The sequence below is a fragment of the Pteropus medius genome, unplaced genomic scaffold (assembly GCF_902729225.1).
Source record: "Pteropus medius unplaced genomic scaffold, Ma_sr-lr_union100, whole genome shotgun sequence".
NCBI classification, from domain to species: Eukaryota; Metazoa; Chordata; class Mammalia; order Chiroptera; family Pteropodidae; genus Pteropus; species Pteropus medius.
The window spans coordinates 1,397,569-1,416,075 of record NW_024350396.1 but is presented as its reverse complement, the minus strand read 5'-3'; the positions used below and the strand labels follow the sequence as shown (position 1 = coordinate 1,416,075).

Here is an 18,507-nt window from a genome sequence, read left to right as displayed (position 1 = left end):
CTTTGCTCCTTTGAACCTCTACGTGCACCACGGAAGGCACAGTTCTCATTTACTGCACACTGCAAAATGAAAAACGTTTGCGTCCAGAAGCATACAGCACACTGGAAGCAGAGAACGCATGTGTCTTAAATCCAGGTATATTGTCCTTAAAGACCTTATTGTCTCATTTAACAAATTAACAAGTGAACAAGAGCCCAGGTAAGTATGCCCGCAGTATGGCCAAAATTAGAAAAATGCATCAGGCACGTGCCCTCGTCACCGTGCATCTGTGACACACGGTGCATTTAGTTTACATCATTTATCTAGTCTCCCTCCAGACTAACAACTGCAGCCGTTTCAACACTGCAAATAAGAGGCGGCAGGGCGTAGACGCCGAAGCAGTGGCGGAACGGGTAGAGTGGGAGTCCCGCCCCACGGGCTGGCGGCTGTGGAGCCGCGGCGGGGGTCCGTGCGTCCCCCTCGCTTCCATATCTGTTCCTCACGCACTCTGCGTGTCCCCAAGACGGCTCCTAAACTGTATCTGAAACAGACGTTCACGATCGTATTTCAGGGTGCGTGGCGAGCTGTCCCTACTTCAATTTGGAAAGCCTGCTACATGCCCCGCATCAGAACAGGCGCTATTCCGCGTGGTCGCGCCTCGGCCCCTGCGGAACGCAGCGTGAGCACCACACTCTTGCTTGTCTCTACCTCACGCGCGCGCGCACACACACACACGCGTGCACACGCAGCATTCGGGAACCAAAGCCCTAGCGGAACGTGTCAGCGGCCAGTGCTAACACGTTACCTCCCCACTCTCGAAGTCCAGGGCGAGGAGTCCAGCAGGAAGGGCAGGGTTTCATCCGCGTGTTTACTGATCCCCTAACGCTGTTCGGTATTTTCCACGCATTATCTGTCATTAGCCCAACTTATGGTTTAACTCTAGAGAGTCACAAAGATTACAAGCCGAAACGGCTGTGTGATTCGACGTGGCTCCGGAATGGAGCGCGGGTGATTGTCCCCAGTGGGTGGCTCAGCTGGTTCCAGCGATGGACGTGGCTGCGGCTGGTGGCACTGGTGCTTTCTGGCTGTCGCACAAGTCTGGAGGTCAGCCGGGCTTCCAATCTGGAAACAAATGAGGAGGGGTGCTTGCCAGCGGCTCCTGGAAGGCAGCCCTCAGCTTAACTCAGACCCCACCGGCTCAAGCGAGGGCTCCCCGAAACCAGAGCTGGCGGGGATCACGGCGTCGGGTGGGCACTCGAGGAATCGCTCCCAGGAAGGGCAGGTTCTCGGTGGCCCGGGACGCTGGGCAGCACGTCACACGGCGTGTCAGACCCAGCAATTCTGCGTTGTGAACGTGGTGCGCGTGGACTCCTGGCCAGCAGAGCTGGTGTGACGTCGCCGTCACCCAGTCCCCTCCTGGGATTCCCAATCCTCCTGCCCCGTCTCCGAGCACACACCAGCAACATGGCGTGCGTTTCTTACACAGCCTTCCGTGAAAATCCTTTGCGAACACTGAACGGCTTAACAAGGACGTTCTCATTCGCGTGAGATTGCTATTCTATTTTTGCTCTAATCTTTTCGGTCGAAGGCGCCACAGGAACTCATGGACTCATGGCTCCCGAGCCGTGCAGACTCTTCCATGGCACGTAATGCATTCCATCTGCACAGGTGCTGTCGACTAAGGTCTGTGGCAGGACAAACGAGCATCGGGTGATCTGCTGCTTACCCCGGGACTGGGGTCAGGACAGAGGACGCAGGAAGAGGACGATGCCCTAACTCCTTCTTTCTCCCCTCCCCCAGCGTCGCAGAGCACACGGCCTGCTGCAGAGGACCCAAGCAGGGCATGCCCAAACTCCCCCTGCCCTTTCTCCTCCGGTCTTATAATAATCCACTCTTCCTCCAGGAAAGACTCATCCTTCGGGACAATCTCAGCTGCGCTCAAGATGCCTTAGCTCCACAGGGTTTTCACATGAGGAAAATTGCTTAACGTGACAGGAGACGCAGGAGCGGTAGCTCAGATCGGCCCTTGTCCCTCGGGCCTCGAGAGAAGCTCCTGCAGCTCTCACGCCCTGTGCAGACTGGCTCGTACGCACGAGAGGAGGCACTCGGGCTTTCTAGAAGTTCTCCTTCCCAGAAATAGCTGTTTTAGCTCTTACCGGGCGTTTCCTCCAAAGCCGTCACGTGTCACCAGGAAGGGCGAGCACACCCGGCACTGTCTGCCGTGCGCACGTCCCCACCAACGTGCCTCCCGCTCCCTTCCTTTGCTGTGACTCTGACCTCCGGGCCACGCCGTCTAGTTCGCAGCTTTGGCTCCTGACGGTGTCTCGTGCCCTCCCCGTCCTCCCCCAGCGCCAAGCCCTGCCCAGCGTCCACCACACGGGTACCTGTGTGTTGCAACCGCTGACACCGTTTGACGCTTCCTGCCTTGTGCCAGGGCTCTTAGCCCCCAGATCAGCCAGCCAATACGAGGGAACCGATGTGGGCAGAGAGGGCAAAGCTTTACGAAGCTTCGCCAGAAAGTTCCATCGTCCTCCCTCTCATTTTAAGTCCCATCGGAACTCTGGTTATGTAATATTTCCTAGATATTCTGCACACCGTAGGGATCTCCTTTTTCCTTTCTGAAGTGAAACTCTTCCCTAAACATACCATTTTGTGAATTTCAAAAGACGTGGCAAATATTCGATGATTCTTTAGGAAATGGCACAGAAACTTGGGATAAAACAAGCCAACCTGAATACTAATTAGACTACAATGTCTTTTTTTCCAAGGACAAATTCGATCATTTTTAGAAAGAGTTCTAATCGCCGTCATCCATTAAAGCTCTGAAAGCCTTAAACATTATTGCCTTGCTATCAAACAGCATATTACAGGAAAAAAAATTACACTTAGTTTTACTACTGAAGGAATTACAGTGACTCTTTGAAGAGTACTTAACTTCTTATGGACAAAGTTCCAAAAGACAAATGTATATGCACTGCTATTTAAAGCAAGGACTGTGTACTTTTACGACGTCTGTAAATCTGCATTCCGCTCTGCGGCTGACCGCGCTCTTGCACGGTGGGCCCTGCGAGAGGGTCTTTACAGGGCCCAGTGGAAGGGCTGCTATCAGCAGGGCCTCCTCACATACGTCCGGCTGAAGGCCCTGCACGGAAATGCACCTGCTGAGCATGAAAAGCGGCGTGGTCAGCCGAGGACCCAAACCCAGACACCTCATTCTGAACCTTATGCTCTTTCACGCAGCATTTTAAAATCAATTTATAAAGAATTTTGCTTGTGGAAAAATACGTGAGACCAAATTATGTATCTGTTAATACTGCTTTGTAATTTTCAGGTTCATAAAATGTCTATCTGAGTTAACTATAAGACATGACGTCTGGTTCACTTAGATTCTAATGCTCACGATACAATGACTTGACATACTGGGTTCGTGTTGGATCGCATCTGAGCACTCGCCCATGGTCCCGCCCTTGCTATCTGCCGGGCCTTCGGGAAGCGAGGCTGACATTCCCACTTTCGCCTAACTAGAGAGACATACACGATGCCAGAGAGTAGGTGGCGATTTAACTGGTCAGGGTCCAGCACATTCTCCACGCTGCCCCGGTGGGCGCGTGAATGGACACGTGCTGGGACGCGTGCTCACGCGCTTGGAGTGAGGAAGCAGGCGGCCCTGACGGGAACTTCTCGGAAGCCCTGTCTGTGGCACGGGGAGGCTGTGACGCTGCGGGCCACATGGCGGAGCGTGCTTTAAATGCCACTCTCGCGTCAGGCTGGACGTCGGGGATGACGTCAGAGAACGGAGAACCGGCGCGTCGGAATTCCCCGTGCATCCAGGCTGCAAAGGCCTCGGGTCCTTCTGCCGTCCGCTGCCTCCCAGGCGCCATCTGCCACTTCCGGGAGCTGCTTCAGAGGCACCGTGCAGGGTGTGTCTTGGTGTCGCGTTGGAGCACGGGGACGCTCGTCCTGACCCCCTCCGGCTCTCTTTACAGCTTCCTCCTCGCCCGTCCTCCCAGCTGGCCAGAGGCGGGGCAGCGCCAGGTTCCACGGCTGAGCTGGGACGCCCGCGTCCAACGTCAGGGCACCGCGCTGAGCACCGTGAACCCACAAAAGGCGGCACAGGAACCCATGAGAGGTCACGGCGATCCAGACCACACCCACTCATGAGGTTGTCACTGTGACACATGAGAAGTGAACCGCCTCTTTGGAAAGGGGTGTCACAGAAGAGACATTCTAAGCAGGTGACAGTAGCTGTGCTTTGCACCCAGATAATGAGCCAGAATCTTCTAAGACTTCTTCAAATCTTTGCATTAGGTCATCCTTGCTTGATCTCATTATCATGTTATTCCACAGTGTGTCCATGAAGCTCGGACCACTTCCTTGTTGGAAGACTTTCCACACTTAACGGACGAACTTGAGGTGAACTTCGATGAGCGTGGCTCTTGGAACATCCGTACAGGTCATTAACACATACTGACCGATTTGAGCGAAACCAGATTTTGACAAGGTCTCCCTAACCTCCTTGTTCTCCCCAGCAGGTGTAGTAAGGAGCTGACTCTCTGCGAACATCGAAGGAGCTCAAGCGCCTTACAGAAAAGTCTGGTTTCCATGACGTTTTTCTTTTCAGCCTAAATATGTATCTCCCTGACAATGTGTCCTCTCCAAGGACATAACGCTGAATTAAATATTCCAGCTCCTCTTCAGTCTGTGCTCAGTCATTAACTCACTCAGGTTTTCTCATGTGTCCAGAGTACACTAATTTCTTCGTCGAGTGCTGCCAATGAAATATAAGAAGGACCTGTTTTCTGTTCTCCATTCCACTACTAGAGAAAGACTTGCTAACAAATGTGCTGTGAGTCATGATAAACGGGTCTGCACGGTGCCCTAAGACGCAGTTAAAAACTCATCATCCCAGTTAGCACTGGATTCTACCAGCACACGCAACCATCCCGGAGGATACGTCAAGTGGGAAGATGGGTTCTGGAAACTGCTCTCTCCAGTGATGAGGCAGAAGGTGACTCTGTGCTGCGAGGCCGCCCGTCAGGACATATTCGTTTCAGTATTTCTATTCTAAAGAGTTCTTATCTTCCCAGAAAAATTAATAAATTCTGTCAGCTTAAGAACCTGAAAAGGCACCTGCTTACGTACACGGTGTTCCCCACGGCTGCCCAGCAACCCCAAAAGCCCAGGGCAGACCCCGGCTTCCCTCCTGTTAGTAGGGAAACGGCCTCCGCAGCCCCACGCCATCGTCAGCAGGGGACTACACAATTTGCCATGCAAAGTGCTCCCCTGAGTGACAGGGCTGGGCTCATCGGATGGGACGGCAGGCAACAGGTGTCAACGGAAGGGTGCTGTGTACCTATGTGGTCCCCCCAGTGATCAGGAAGAAGCTCGCTGGTTCAAGTCAGTGATTTCTGCTCCCGACTACACACTGGGAGCACACACACACACACACACACACATACACGGGCAAGCGTACACATAACACCTATATGGACACGCGCACATATACCTGTACATATACAGGTTTGCACACCTACGCATACACTTAGGGCCCAAGCCGTACTCTAGACCAGTTAAACACAATTCCTGAAAGCCAAGATAGACGAGTCAATAAAGCAGCAGGAGCACATGCATACGACGGACTGTTACTCGGCCATGATTAAAAAAATAAAAACGTTACCATTTGCAATAACATGAGGGACGCAGAGGGTACTATGCTAAGTGAGATAAGTCGGACAGAGAGAAATGATTACCGTGCAATTTCACTTAGATGTGGAACCTAAAAATCAAAATGAACGAACGAAATGGAAACGAAGTCCAAGGCACAGAGAAGCGGATGGCAGTGGGCGTGGGGACTGTGTGGACGGAGAGGTGAAGCAGCACAAGGTGGCACTACGGACAGTCACGGGCCGTACGGCGCAGCACAGCGCAGCACATGGAGTCAGGAACACGGTCGTGAGTGCGTGGGGCGGCACCGCGCAGACGCTTCGTCACCATGCTGAGTGCCGGACACACGGAACACTGAACGTCGACTCGAATGGAAAAAATTCAAATCTTAAAAATACAAAACAATTTTTGAAACAAGCTGGCCGGGCCTGGGAGGGAGCCCAAAGGCAGGCGGCAGGGTGGAGCGCCCCGAGGCTCTTCCTGCCCAGGGCTCCCCCGCCCCCTCCACAGCTGCCAGGCCCCACTGCGCTGTGGAGACTCCTGGCCAAAACCAACAGCCCAAAGCACCCCGCACATTTCAAACGACCCTGACCAGGACGGGGGGCTGTACCCTACTCAACCGGGAACAACGAAAAAGATAAAATGTGAGGAAATTTTTTTTTTCAGAATTTGATTATTTTAGGATTTTCTAAGACTTCTTTATCTGGAAAGTTCCACGGCTTTACATGACTGACTAGTCCGTCGCTCTAATGAGGGCCAACAACACGAGGCTTAAGAAAAAAGTGGTTGTGAATCATGTTCTATTCATGTCATCTTTGTTTTGCAAATTAAATTTATGCCACATTAGCTCAGAGATATGAATATTTTAATAATGCCAGATCTATAAATTGCAAGAAAAATGAATTAGTATTCTAAAATCTATTCAGTTCCAAGGAACTGAATTTCTCGAGGATATATTTTTCATCTACAAAGAGAAAAGGTATTCTACATTACTGCATTTCCATTTTAACCATTTAATTTCATTCTCATTTTAACCATTCATATTTTTCAACATATTTAAAAAACTTGAAAATAATGAGAACCTTCATGAAATGCTAAACTTTGAAAGTCTGAGTTTGATCCAGTAACTTAGATGTTTTTGACATTAATATTACGGTGGTTAACGAGAATTACAGATACTCCGTGACAAACAGGATTCGATGCTTTTTGCATATATTAACTCATTTGGGCTCAGAAACATTTAAAATGTTAAGTATAATCGCTATCGTCTCATGTAGATTAAGAAGCGTTTTATAATTACTTTGATCTGGTCAACGAAACGTTGTTACCGTTACCATGGTTCACATGGTTACAGTCACAGCGGCGGCTGAGCAGCGTTTGGTACGTGAGCCCAGGACTCCACGCTGCCTACGCGTCCCAGCCCCTGGATCTCGCGCACATTCTGCAATTTACATGCCGTTGTCACGTCACGCACAGATTAAGGCACGGAGGAACGGAAAGTTCAGTGACCGTCCCAAGGTCACACAGCCGTGAGTAGCAGAGGCCGGGTCTGAACCAGACTCTGCCCGAAGCAGGAAAAACAAAGGCTGCCTCGCCCCAAGTCACATCGCTCACACTTGCGGCTGCGAGTCTGTGTCACTACGTTATGTATCGACACATGCAGACGGAGGAATTCTAAACGGAGCCGAGTTGATGGAAGCAGATGGGCCTGCATTCTAAGGTCACACGCGCACAGTGCTCGCCCCAGCGCTCACCCCGCACACTCGGTGGTCGCACGTGCCCGGCGGCCCGGCCTCTCCTGTTCCTGTTCAAAGGAGCCTCACAGCACCGAAGGCCTCCTGGAAGCGGGGTAGCGCCCGAGCAAGCCCCGCGAGAAAACCGCCACACGATTCGACACGCAGGCGCCGCCCCGCTGCACAGCCCACCCCAACGGTCCCCACTCTGCCGCTAGATTTCTGGGAATTCAGGCCGCAACAGGAGATCTCAAAATCACAGCTGTCCTTTACATGTCGGCCTGCATCCTTTCAAAATTTCACTGACTGCTATTTCAGAGTTCGGACCCATTTGACTTGCTTTATTGGTAGTTTTCCAGGCAGGGAATGCATCTGTATAGTTTGGGATATTGAGTGATGTTGTCACAGAAATTCAAAGATGCCGTAAAGAATGTTCTGGAAAGTCTGCGTGGTGTATTTATTCCTGGTTTTAACATAAACTATGGTTCGTGAGTGGACACCCACCACATGGCGACCGTGCTCTCTTCCCAGAGCAGAGGTGCTGGGAACACATTGGGGCTCACTTCCTGGCACACGCAATGCTCTGGGGAGAGGGGCACCGTCATCGCTGTCACTGCCGTCAAAAGCAAAGACTCATTTAACGACGACCTCTCGGACCCTATTGCATGGCTGGTAAGACCCTTCCCATGACTGCGAGTGCCCCAGGCTCCCGCTGAGGGACCTGTCACATGAACACATTCATGACACGTTCGTGAGCCGGTGAGCAGGAGTCTCAGAGCATCGCTAACTCCTCAGATAGCCCACGTCACAGAAAAGTGCCGGGACGACGACTGCTCACTCACGCCGAACGACATGCGTGCCAAATAACGTTTACTGGTCATCTCAACGTATCTCACGTTGCAGCTAACTTTCTGATGCACCAGAGATCACAGCTCTGTTCTTATGTGTTTGGGGGAATATTCCGCAGATGAATATATATTATGTAGTTTACTGTACAACTAAAGGGCTAAATAAAAATTTGTCCCATATAGAGACCGTACCTGCATTTGCTGCTTGCGTTGAATTCGACGAATGTTTCCCGGCTGTAGCGGACGTGCTGGTTTGGGCTGCCACACTCCCTCCCAGGCCGTGGCCGGCCGACTGCATCTGCACTGGGCAGGGCTTCCGTTCATTTCCGCACTGGCCCATCCCGTCCTGGCCTCACGTCACTGTATCTCTTTACTGTTCACAAGGAACCTTCTGAGGACTTGCATGTGATAAAAAAAAAAAAAGAAAAAGAAAAAAAAAGGTGAGCAGTGAAAGCTGAACTTCCCTGGTGATAAACCATGAGAGCTGCAGGGCTGCCACCGGCCTCCTGGGCATGTCCTCCCCGCAGAATGAAGCTAAGAGAAAAACAGAAAGTGGCACCCATCGCGTGCCAGATGCAGCCACATGTGCAGAGAGCCCTACCTCGCTCTACGCCACTGCATTATTTGACTTAGCCATTTTCCTTTTGCTTAAGCCAGGCGGACACCCGAAACAGGAGCCCAAAGATTCCCGACCTTTATAAACATTCACTGTGCTTGAGCTGCCTTCTAGGTGCCATGAACACCAAGAAGCACAACACAGTCCCTGCTCCAAAGGGACTACATCCCAGTCGAGACCAGAGAGCCTAAATGCCACTGCCTTGTGCTTGAGAAGAAACAGGGTGTGGCTCCTGCTGACAGAGGTGATGGAATGTATTCCCAGAGGGTATACGGACGCAGTGGAGCCTGACTTAGGCCTTGAACATTTATGGGGAGTTAGTGGGACAGGAAAATGTACAAAGACATCCTAGCAGGAACAATAGTGAGCTAGAAATGGACAGTTATCTTAAGTTTAAAGAAAACTTCTAATGCCTACTCCAGTCCAGTCCTTGTCATACCTTAGACACGAAATAAAGTTTATTTACAGGGTGAGCAAAACCATGAAGGCAAATGACCGGATGTATAATCTGGAGCTGAGACCTGGGTCAGTGAAACGATCCCCTTTCGCATCTTCGCTTCTAATGGAAATTACTTCTTTTTACAATAACCTTCTTTATGACAGGGCTTCCAGGAACAGGAGTGATCAAGAAGAGTTATTGCTGTCACTGATAAATGGACTAAGGGTAGTTTTAATTGCCGAGTTCCCACGTTTTTCTTTTCCAGATGTGAGCAAGTTCTCTAAATGTTAAAAATAAACAAATTTATATGTCCTGTTTATGAGGGACTGTCGTCACTTCTGAGGAATACCATGAACATTTAAATTCGTGGACATTATAATTCTGACCAGAGGAAGACTTGAAAGAGAACAAGGCTCTGACACGCATCATGCCGGACCCTGCGGCACTGGGTACGCAGTGAAGCCCGAATCTTTCGTGAATTCGTTTCTGGACCAGTGTAAGGAAGGAGCTTCTGAGTACAGGCTTCTGAATTAACGAGCCCTGGGCTGACAATCTCTGCCTCTGTGTGCAAGTCGGAAAATCACGTTAACTCTAACTTTCCATTTACCGTAGCTCCCGACCTTTCTCACTGCCATGACAGTCGTGTGAGACAACGCGTATTAAGAATTGGCGTGAAGGGCAGTCAAGACGTTCGGTAATTATTACTAAGACTCTGGTGAAAGGGAGTAGATGCAAAAACAAAACAGACCGAAATCTTTGTTTTGTCTCTTTGAAATTAGGTGATTAGAAAATTGGATGTTTCAGCAATTAGGGTGTTTCTTACCAGCATCAGTAGTGATTAGCTCCCGTACTCCAAATTAGAGTATTTTGCTGAATTTCATGAAGCATCGGGCACCAAAGCTGACATTCTGTTTATCAGTCAACAATATCACTGATTTGCCACTGATGTTATTTTCCCAATAATCTTCTCCACCGTAAAGAAACTGTTAGAAGGATGACAAGGGCTATTTCCTATCATATGCGTTAACTGTGGTCCGTGCCTAGGTCAAGGACATATCTGTTTTGCAACCAAGTACACAGGCGGAGAACAGAGACTATGTTTCTGGGGGACTTTACCACCACCTCAGAACAGCACCACCACGCTACCAAAGATCTGAACTCCTTTTTTATTGACATTTTTGGAGTATGAAAGTTTTGAAAGCTTAGCTGCTCTGTCTTACAGTTGAATAGAATATCAATTGCAATCGTTCTTCCGGCATATTTCTAAAACACGTGCAATGGGAAAAACGTGTTAGTAAGAACTGCTTTGCTTGTGAGATGTAAAAACTCAGTTCTAAGTGGCTGAAGGAAACAGAAAGGGTAGGTGCAGCGGGGGTGTCGGGGACGGTCACAGTTACATGCACAGGCTGCAGAAATGCCAGCCCACCTAAGCACCTCTCCTTCTCAGCCCGGACTCCCTCCAAGAGGCCTCTTCTTTCCCTGCACGTGGTGGCATTCACAGATGACGGCTTCTGCTCTGTCAGCCTTAGACACAGCAGTCAGTGGGAAGGGATGCGGCCTCGTTCTGTGGGTTCAGATGAGATGCTCTACTCCATGACTGCAAAAGCGCCTTTCTCTGAATCCTGTGCTGCTCTCAAAACAAGGGACTGCTTCAACTACGCACAGAGGCCATGCCAACACGAGTGACTACCTGACACCCCGTGGAAAGGGCTCTGCTATGTGCTCCAGAAATCCAAGTGCCTGCCCCTAGTCCTTACAGGTCAGCAGGATCACCAGACGAGATTCTGGGAGGAGGCGACAAGATGAAGAGTTAGCAGCAGGACGGCAGATGAGGGTGTTTCGGGGGCGATGCCAGCGTGAGCCCACAGAGGTACTAACGCGTGTCAAGATGCCAAGACTGGAAACTAAGAGCAGCAGCTGGAGAGCAGACTGGAAGAGGAGAGGCGGGGCTTAGGTCCTGTCCCCGGGCAGAGGCGTGACAAGCTCCTGGACCTGTACCTTTCTCCCTCCCTCCGTAGCATGTGATACAGCCGTGTGGGAGGAGGCCGGGCGTGGGGGAAGGAGCTGTCAGGCTCAGGAACTTTGATTGTGTGCCAGGTGCTCGTTAGGGGACTCCCAGAGCTCAGGGTTCCGTGCTCTGTCCTCAGCGTGCACACCCAGAGCAGCTGTGTGTGGCCTTGTGCCAGCACCAGCATCAGACGGTGCCTCTGGAGTCACACATCGGATGGCTACCTGCCCGCCAGACTCTACATCCCTGATGAAGAGGAACTGAATTCTTCTCCATCTTGTACGCCCTGTGCCAGCAGACTTTGCTCGGCAATGCATATCTAATAAATGTTTGATAAATGGCTAAATAAACCAGCTCAAAACGAAATTACTAAGAAAACCAAAGAAGCAAAAGCAAGCAAATGAATTACTGAAAAATGTTCTTATAGAGCAATTAAATTACTATATACTCACATCACATGAGTAATTGACTGAAATCCAACATGCAAAACAAGTATTTGTTGATCACGCACTGTGCCATAATGCTTGGCACTGAGATTACAAAGACAAACATGAACTTGATGTTCTTCCTTACCTTAGGGAGCTGAACTTAATTAGTTGTAACAAAATATGATATGGCATAGAAGTGAGAAACAAGGAGACAGGGTTTGAAAGCGTATGGAACTCTTTAAACACTTTTCCCATGAGACTTAAATTCAATAGCGTCTGACTCACCAGTGAGTGTGGCAATAGCAGGTGCTCGTCTCTCCTTTAAGCGAAGAATCCCATAATCGTGGTGTTCACTCAGACTGCCCTGTGACACATTTTCCCTCATCTTCTGAATCAGTCCACCCACACTGCCAAATGCAGGAGGCCCCAGTAGCTCTATGGCCACCACTGCTGATTCTGGCTCTGCGGACTTGTCTCTCCTTAAACTTTCGATGTCACCACATCACTTTAAACCAGATCACCCCTCGAGTTAAACTTTAGTACACGGAGCAGCCCGTGGGGATTCTGATAAAAAAAAAAAAAAAAAAAGCAGATTCTGCTTCAGGAGATCCGATGTGAAGCCTGGGATTCCTTCTTCCAAAGACGCTTCCTGGAGCGTGCCCTCGTGGGAAGACTACAGTCTAGCAGAGCAGTGGAAGGTGAAGGCTCAGAGAGTTTGTCCCGCTGTCTCCCTGATGTACACCTCACCTCCCCTGCACTGATGTCTAGGGGTAGTAAAGGATTCAGGGTAACTAGGTGTGCGATGCTTAGGCAACAGGATGTCTTCAACAGGATCAGCGGTCTTGCAGGCTATTTCTAGGAACTAGAAACAAAGCCTCTCCCTCAGCCTTCGCAACCATGGCTCCCGCTTACAGTGTTGTGGGGCAGAGGTCAGGTGCCTGGCATTCCAAAAGGAGGAGAAAGAAAAAGACCAGAGTAAAGGCCCCTCCCCGTTTTGCTTAAGGCAGAGCCAGTCCGGCTTTTTTTCAGATTCTCCTTCTGTAGCTTCGGTGAGAAGTCAATCTGTCCTTTAAAAGGACAACCTGGAGACTCTTCAACCAGGAAATCTGAGATCCCGCCAGGCTTGGTTATTAGGATTAAACAGGGAAGACATTGTTTTTGGAAAGATTTGTCAGGGTTTTCAATTTGGGTGGGGATGTCAGCCGGCGTGGCCCCCATTTAAAGCAGCTTCTAAAGTCTGTCCAGAGCCAGGGGCGCCGCCAGACGAAACAATGGCTGTTGTTTAGGGCACGCTATGCAGCAGGAGCTGTGCGATTTTGGAAGACTGGGAGTTCTGGCAGCTGAGTCACGTGGGAAGTTCAGAAAGGTTATGCAACCTGCCCAACGTTACAAAGCCTAAGGCTGACTGAGGGCACGAACGATGTCCAAGGCCCCAGTCTGGCCTTTCCAATAACGCGTAGATGAAAGCCATAAATAGGCCCTGCCAAACTGGGTGGCATTCGGGCCCGGGGCCCGCCCTCCGAAACAGCTGCACCACCCCGAGGGTGGGGAAAGAGAACCACATCCGGGATACAGACGCGGACAGGGTCAAGCACTTCCGGTGCGCCGAGCTGAGGGTCGTTCAGGGTCAGTGAGCTCGCCGGTGAGGACCAGCCCGTAGAGGGTGCTAAACGGAGCACAGGGACCAGGTATCCGAAGACAGCACGACTGCAGACGAGAAAGTCCTGCCCCTTACCCGCACTCGGGGAAGCGCGCGCCAAGCGGCAGAGTGCGCGCCGCCATGATGAGTCCAGCGCTTTAAAAGGAGAAGGCGGGGCCTAGCTGACGCCCGCGTCGGCGTGATGACGTCACAGATGACGCGCGCGGGCACGCCGGCCCAGCCCCTTCCGCGGGACCTCCGGCCCTGGTGGGCGGGGCTGCGCTGAGTGACGGCCCGGCCCCGCCTTCCGGTTATGGCGCGGGGTGGGGTGGGGGCAGTGTTCACGGAAGTGGCTCGGCCTGCATTGGTAGGGCGGGGCGCGCGGGGTCGAGGGACCAGCGGGGAAGGGCGAGGGGTGGGCTGCGGCCCCCAGGGCTTGCTCCAGGGACGCGCGGGTGGGGTCTGGCACCTCCCTAAACCCGCCGCGCGCCAAACCCCGGGTGGACACTGGGCCTGCGCGCCCCCGGCCTGCCGCCTGGGGACGGAAATCCCGCCCTTCTCCCCCGCTCCCCACGGTGCAATCTGCAGAAATCAATACCGGGGCGCAGGGCCCAGCCAGGTGCCTTAGGTTTCCAAATTTGAGGTCCGGGCCATGTGCCTACTCCGAACGTCCCGGAATTGGGGTCTTGGGACTCCCCCTTCCCCGCCTCTCCGAGGGAAGCCCTGCGAGCCTCCATGTGAGCAGCGTTTGGGGGGCACCATTTCATCCACGTGGTGAAATCCTGCGCACTGAGTCCTCAACAAGCAGTTTTATAGTTAATTTGTTACAGGTATCAGGTGGTGCGGATGACATTTCTTTGAGCCTTTAATTGCCTTTGGCAGTCATGACTTCAGGTTGTCTTGAGAAACTATAGTGCATGGAATAATTGCTTATTCCATTATTGAATAATCGTGGCATCAGTTTTTCAAAAAAAATCTGGATGCTCGGACAAGAAACGGGAGGGAGGAGGCAGGACCTCTATTTGAAAGTTAGTGCCGCACTTGCAAAAAGCAAACGTATCCTTCATTTGGGATGTGCTACACTCTATGGGTTTTACCGTTCCACAATAGAGCCCTCTCCCCAAAAGTTTAAAGGTCAAGAAAAAAAGACCACATGCCTTGCCAATTGGAATTATCAATCTGTTTCTTGCGAAGTAATTAAATAGCAGATCACGTAATCTACCGAACAAGTGTGGAATGTTGTAACTTTTCTGTAATTAATGAAACTATTGGGTCAAGGCGAGACAGGGGGAAAAGTTAATCGCTTAATAAAACTATTGGGTCAAGGTGGGGGTGGATTTTCCTTGAGAGAATTGCTGTTTAATTCCTTTAATTGAAAATAGTGTATAAAACAGAGACGTATATATATGTATGTGTGTATATATATATATATGTGTGTGTGTGTGTATATATATGTGTATGTATATATACATACATATATATATATATTTAAAGAAAGGCCTGGTTCGTGATCACCGTAAGACTGTACAGCATGTGGAATAGAGTGTACCAACTTAAAGCATTTTTGTTTGTGTGGCCAGTTTCACAGGTGGCATGAAGCCCATCAACTTGTCCTTCTCAGCCTGTGGGTTTCTGGCAATTTACCACTTGGGGGCAGCATCGGCCCTCTGCAGACATGGCAGAAAGCTCCTGAAGGATGTGAAGGCCTTTGCTGGGGCTTCTGCGGGATCCTTGGTGGCTTCCGTTCTGCTAACAGCACCAGAAAAAATAGAGGTAATTAAGTAGTAACTGGGCTGTGTTGCTCGGCAAGAAATTAAGACTGAACAACAAAGATGAATGTTAACACTACTCAGTTAATTGCAGAGAAATAATCCTTTGCCTGGGAAACATAAAAGGTTACAACTTTTCTTTTAAAATTTAATCAATAGAGATCTGTGCTGTGGATTTAGGAAAGAAGATTATTTTGGCTGACAATGAGACAGGAAATAATAATGATTTATTTTACTCTTGAATGTTTATTTAGTCTTAAGTTTCCAGCTGTGTTTCAAGCAAAGGCTGCTTCTTCCTTATCTGATCATGAGCACAGGTCCATCGTGTTCACAGACAGGCGTAGACGTTAAAATGTGGGCCTGTAACTTCTGTTAAGTGGAACAATATTACAATTTCCTTTGTTTTTCATTCTCACGGTACAGAAAGCCTTGAATCCCAAGAAATTTATCCAGAAGTAATAAAAATATGCCTTCGTTAAGTATTTCATATAATGCAATCCCTGTTTTATAAATCTCTGTTCTGTTTCTCCACCGTGATGATGCATTCGCTGACTTGGAGAGCCGGTTTCTGTAGGTGGAGAATCTTGTATCAGTTCATTATTTACGTCCTCAAGTGGCTCTGAGTAATAATCAAATACCGATTAACACATTCATGCCCAAGAATGAATTTAAGTCGCATTTAACCCATTTCCCGTTTAGAAGAAAAAGAGCAGCTCACTGCCAGGGTTCATGTAATTTTATGTAAACGTGCTCTTTGAGGCTGAAGCAAATCTGACTGGTTTTCAGTGTGAAATGTCAAAACTGTTACTAGAGTTATTTCTAAACAGAACTTGTCTCTAATCCTAATGTAACAGAAAAGTATATGTAAATCGGATCCATCAGATGAATCTCGCTAACAACTGTTGGAGAACAATCTTAACATCACGTGTGGGAACGCTGCGTTTTCTAGGATTTGGCGTTTTCAGCCACCGGGAGTTACTATGTTTTCTACATGCAGACACCACTACTGTAAATAGAACGGTGTCATTTGCTTCCAGAGACCACGGCTACACCAGAGCGATGTGCGAATGATAATAAAATCGAGGTGATTTTTGGCAGACTTTGGGGGCGAGGGCAGGACTGTGATCGGGTTAAAGCCGCATCCTCAAGTGCCGCGGGCGAGTATTCTCGGGGCAAACGGGAGATGGGTTAAAATTCTCGGGTAAATGGGTTCAAATTTTAAAACTACCACATTTCAGTTTATTTTTTAACAGTATTCACAATGCCATACGTTACATCTCCACGGCTTTTTTATTTTATAACTGGAAGTTACCTTTTTTTTTAACAGTCAGGCATATATATATTTCCACTGCGTGTTCACTTCCCATAGTTAAATTTCTTTTTGTCACCACGTATTTGACTCCCTTTAACCCACCTACCTCTCCCTCCCCCTGCCCCCTCTCCTCTGATAACCACTAATCCATTGTCCGTGTCCATGAGTCTCGCTTGTCCTGTTCATTTGTTACTTTTACGTTTACATCCCGCGTATAAGTAAGATCATGTGATTTTCAACTTTTTCTGTCTGGCTTATTTCACTCGGCATGGTTATCTCGAGGCCCATCCATGTTGTCGGAAAAAAACTACCACATTTTAAACATCAAAAATCCTGTTTTCAAATCTACGCCGTGTTGCTCATAGAAGAGAAACTGAATGTAAGGCTAGTCACTCACAAAGCCACTTTTCTTTCAGTCTTTATGCGGTTGCTGAATAGGGAACCAAAATAGTGATTAAAAGCTGTGAAGATTACACATGTGGAGAACCGTGGGTCAGGGAAAGTAGGGATCGGGTATGGAAACGCCCCCCAAAACAGCAGGATCACAGGGTACAGGTGCAGGCTAGCTCCTTTCCAGAGCTTTCCGTTCGCGAAGCCGTCTTTCCTTCAGCTTTGGCGCTGGCAGCCTTGCTTTCGAATCCTCAGCAGATTTAGAACCGTGTTGGGTGTGATTTAGATTTGAGGTGCTGTGCAAAGACCGCACTGTAACAGCCACCACCCCGGAATCCTGTGATTCTCACACGTTGACTGGTTTACCTGAACTTGACACTCGAATCACCATATTTTCAAATCGGATCACCTGTTCTTATTTTTTTCAATCAGTTGGAGACCCAGGTCCATTGCCTAATTGTGAGACCTTACAGAAAACGGCTGTTTATTCACCTAGGGCACCCTCCTTCCTCCTTTTCTCAAAACAAGCGTGTGGCCATTTGACTTAGTTATTTTCTTTCTTTTTGTTTTAGCGTTTGAAACATAGCACTTGGAGGATGCTGTTGAGTTTGTTGAGCAAAGTATTTCTACCCACTCCAATCCGTTAGCTCTGTTCTCGCTGACGGGGTGAGTTCCTTGAGCTTTGCGGTGCTGTGACAAATATGAGTAATTAATCCAGTTCTGAGCTTAGGCTTATATAATTAAGAGGAGCACCTGACGCCGGTGTATTTTGGGAGGCAGGCAAATTTAGAGGTTGCTGTGTGGAGAGCTGACTGTGGGAGCCTTTCCTCAGCCCCTCCCGCCCCCCAAGTTCCCAAGCAGGGTGTCAGACAGCACGGGATGCGCGGGTCTGTCCATTGCTTAGAAAATGTCCCGTCTGGCCAGGGTGTTTGTGACTAAAATTAATACAGGAAAATAGGCTAGGCGGGCAGTGTGGCTGAGAACTCACGTTGGGGGGCCGCGCCCCTTTCTCAGCCAGAAGCCCAGAGCCCCTTCCGCGGAGGCGGGCCTGCAGCCCCCCTGCCTCCCGGCACTTACTGCTTTCACCCAGACACACAGCTGCTGCTCACCCCGACCCTCCGCTCCCGCACCGGGCTCCCTGTGGACTCGGCCACCGGCGTCCAGGTCCGAGCTGCCTCCCGGGGCCGGTCCCCTTGCTGGTTTTGCCGGTCGTCGCCTTCCACCTGCTCCCTGTCCAAATCTTATTCCTGTTTTCGGTCCCAGCCTAGGCGACTCGTGAAGCTGGATGTGGACGCCCACTCTGTCCGCTTCCTGTCACCGCTGCCACCAATGGCCACGAGCTGCTGCTGTGCCGGTCCTGGCGGGGTCAGCGTGTGAAGGGCTCGCGGGCTACACTCAGTGTCAGCAGGCCCATGTGCCCTCCGCAGGGGACAGTCTGACTCCTTGCGCCTCCCACCTTCTGGGGGCCGCCTGCGTCTCTGGTGCGTGTTCCCTGCCCGCACCTTGCAAGCCATGAGCGTGGCCCCCCCAAATCTCGAACCTTGACCCCCACCCCCTCTCACTTATTAGGATTTGTGTGATGACATCGGGTCCACCTGGGGCATCCAGGGCCCCCTCCCATCTCCAAAACTAACTTCATCCCACCTGCACAGTCCCCTTTGCCATGCGAAGTCACATGTTCA

The 18,507-nt window shown here is 50.1% G+C and overlaps 1 protein-coding gene and 1 long non-coding RNA gene across 11 annotated transcripts in view; one reads left to right on the top strand and one right to left on the bottom strand.

The window, feature by feature from the left end:
• Positions 1–987: 987 nt before the first annotated feature.
• On the bottom strand, positions 988–13,465 carry LOC120584071 (uncharacterized). Its single transcript, XR_005647951.1, has 4 exons — positions 13,451–13,465; positions 12,001–12,279; positions 8,417–8,622; positions 988–1,101 (listed from the first exon to the last, which is right to left on the bottom strand). It is a non-coding gene; the product is annotated as an uncharacterized LOC120584071 (long non-coding RNA).
• PNPLA4 (patatin like domain 4, phospholipase and triacylglycerol lipase) overlaps positions 12,734–18,507 on the top strand; it is a 33,455-nt gene continuing 27,681 nt past the window's right edge. For 2 of the 10 annotated variants that reach the window (XM_039839654.1, XM_039839651.1), the window contains exons 1-2: positions 13,741–14,091; positions 14,943–15,127. In XM_039839654.1, coding sequence (XP_039695588.1) covers positions 14,007–14,091; positions 14,943–15,127 — 270 coding nt within the window. In that variant the 5' untranslated portion in view covers positions 13,741–14,006. The other 8 variants (XM_039839652.1, XM_039839650.1, XM_039839658.1 and 5 more) reach the window with 7 other exon arrangements.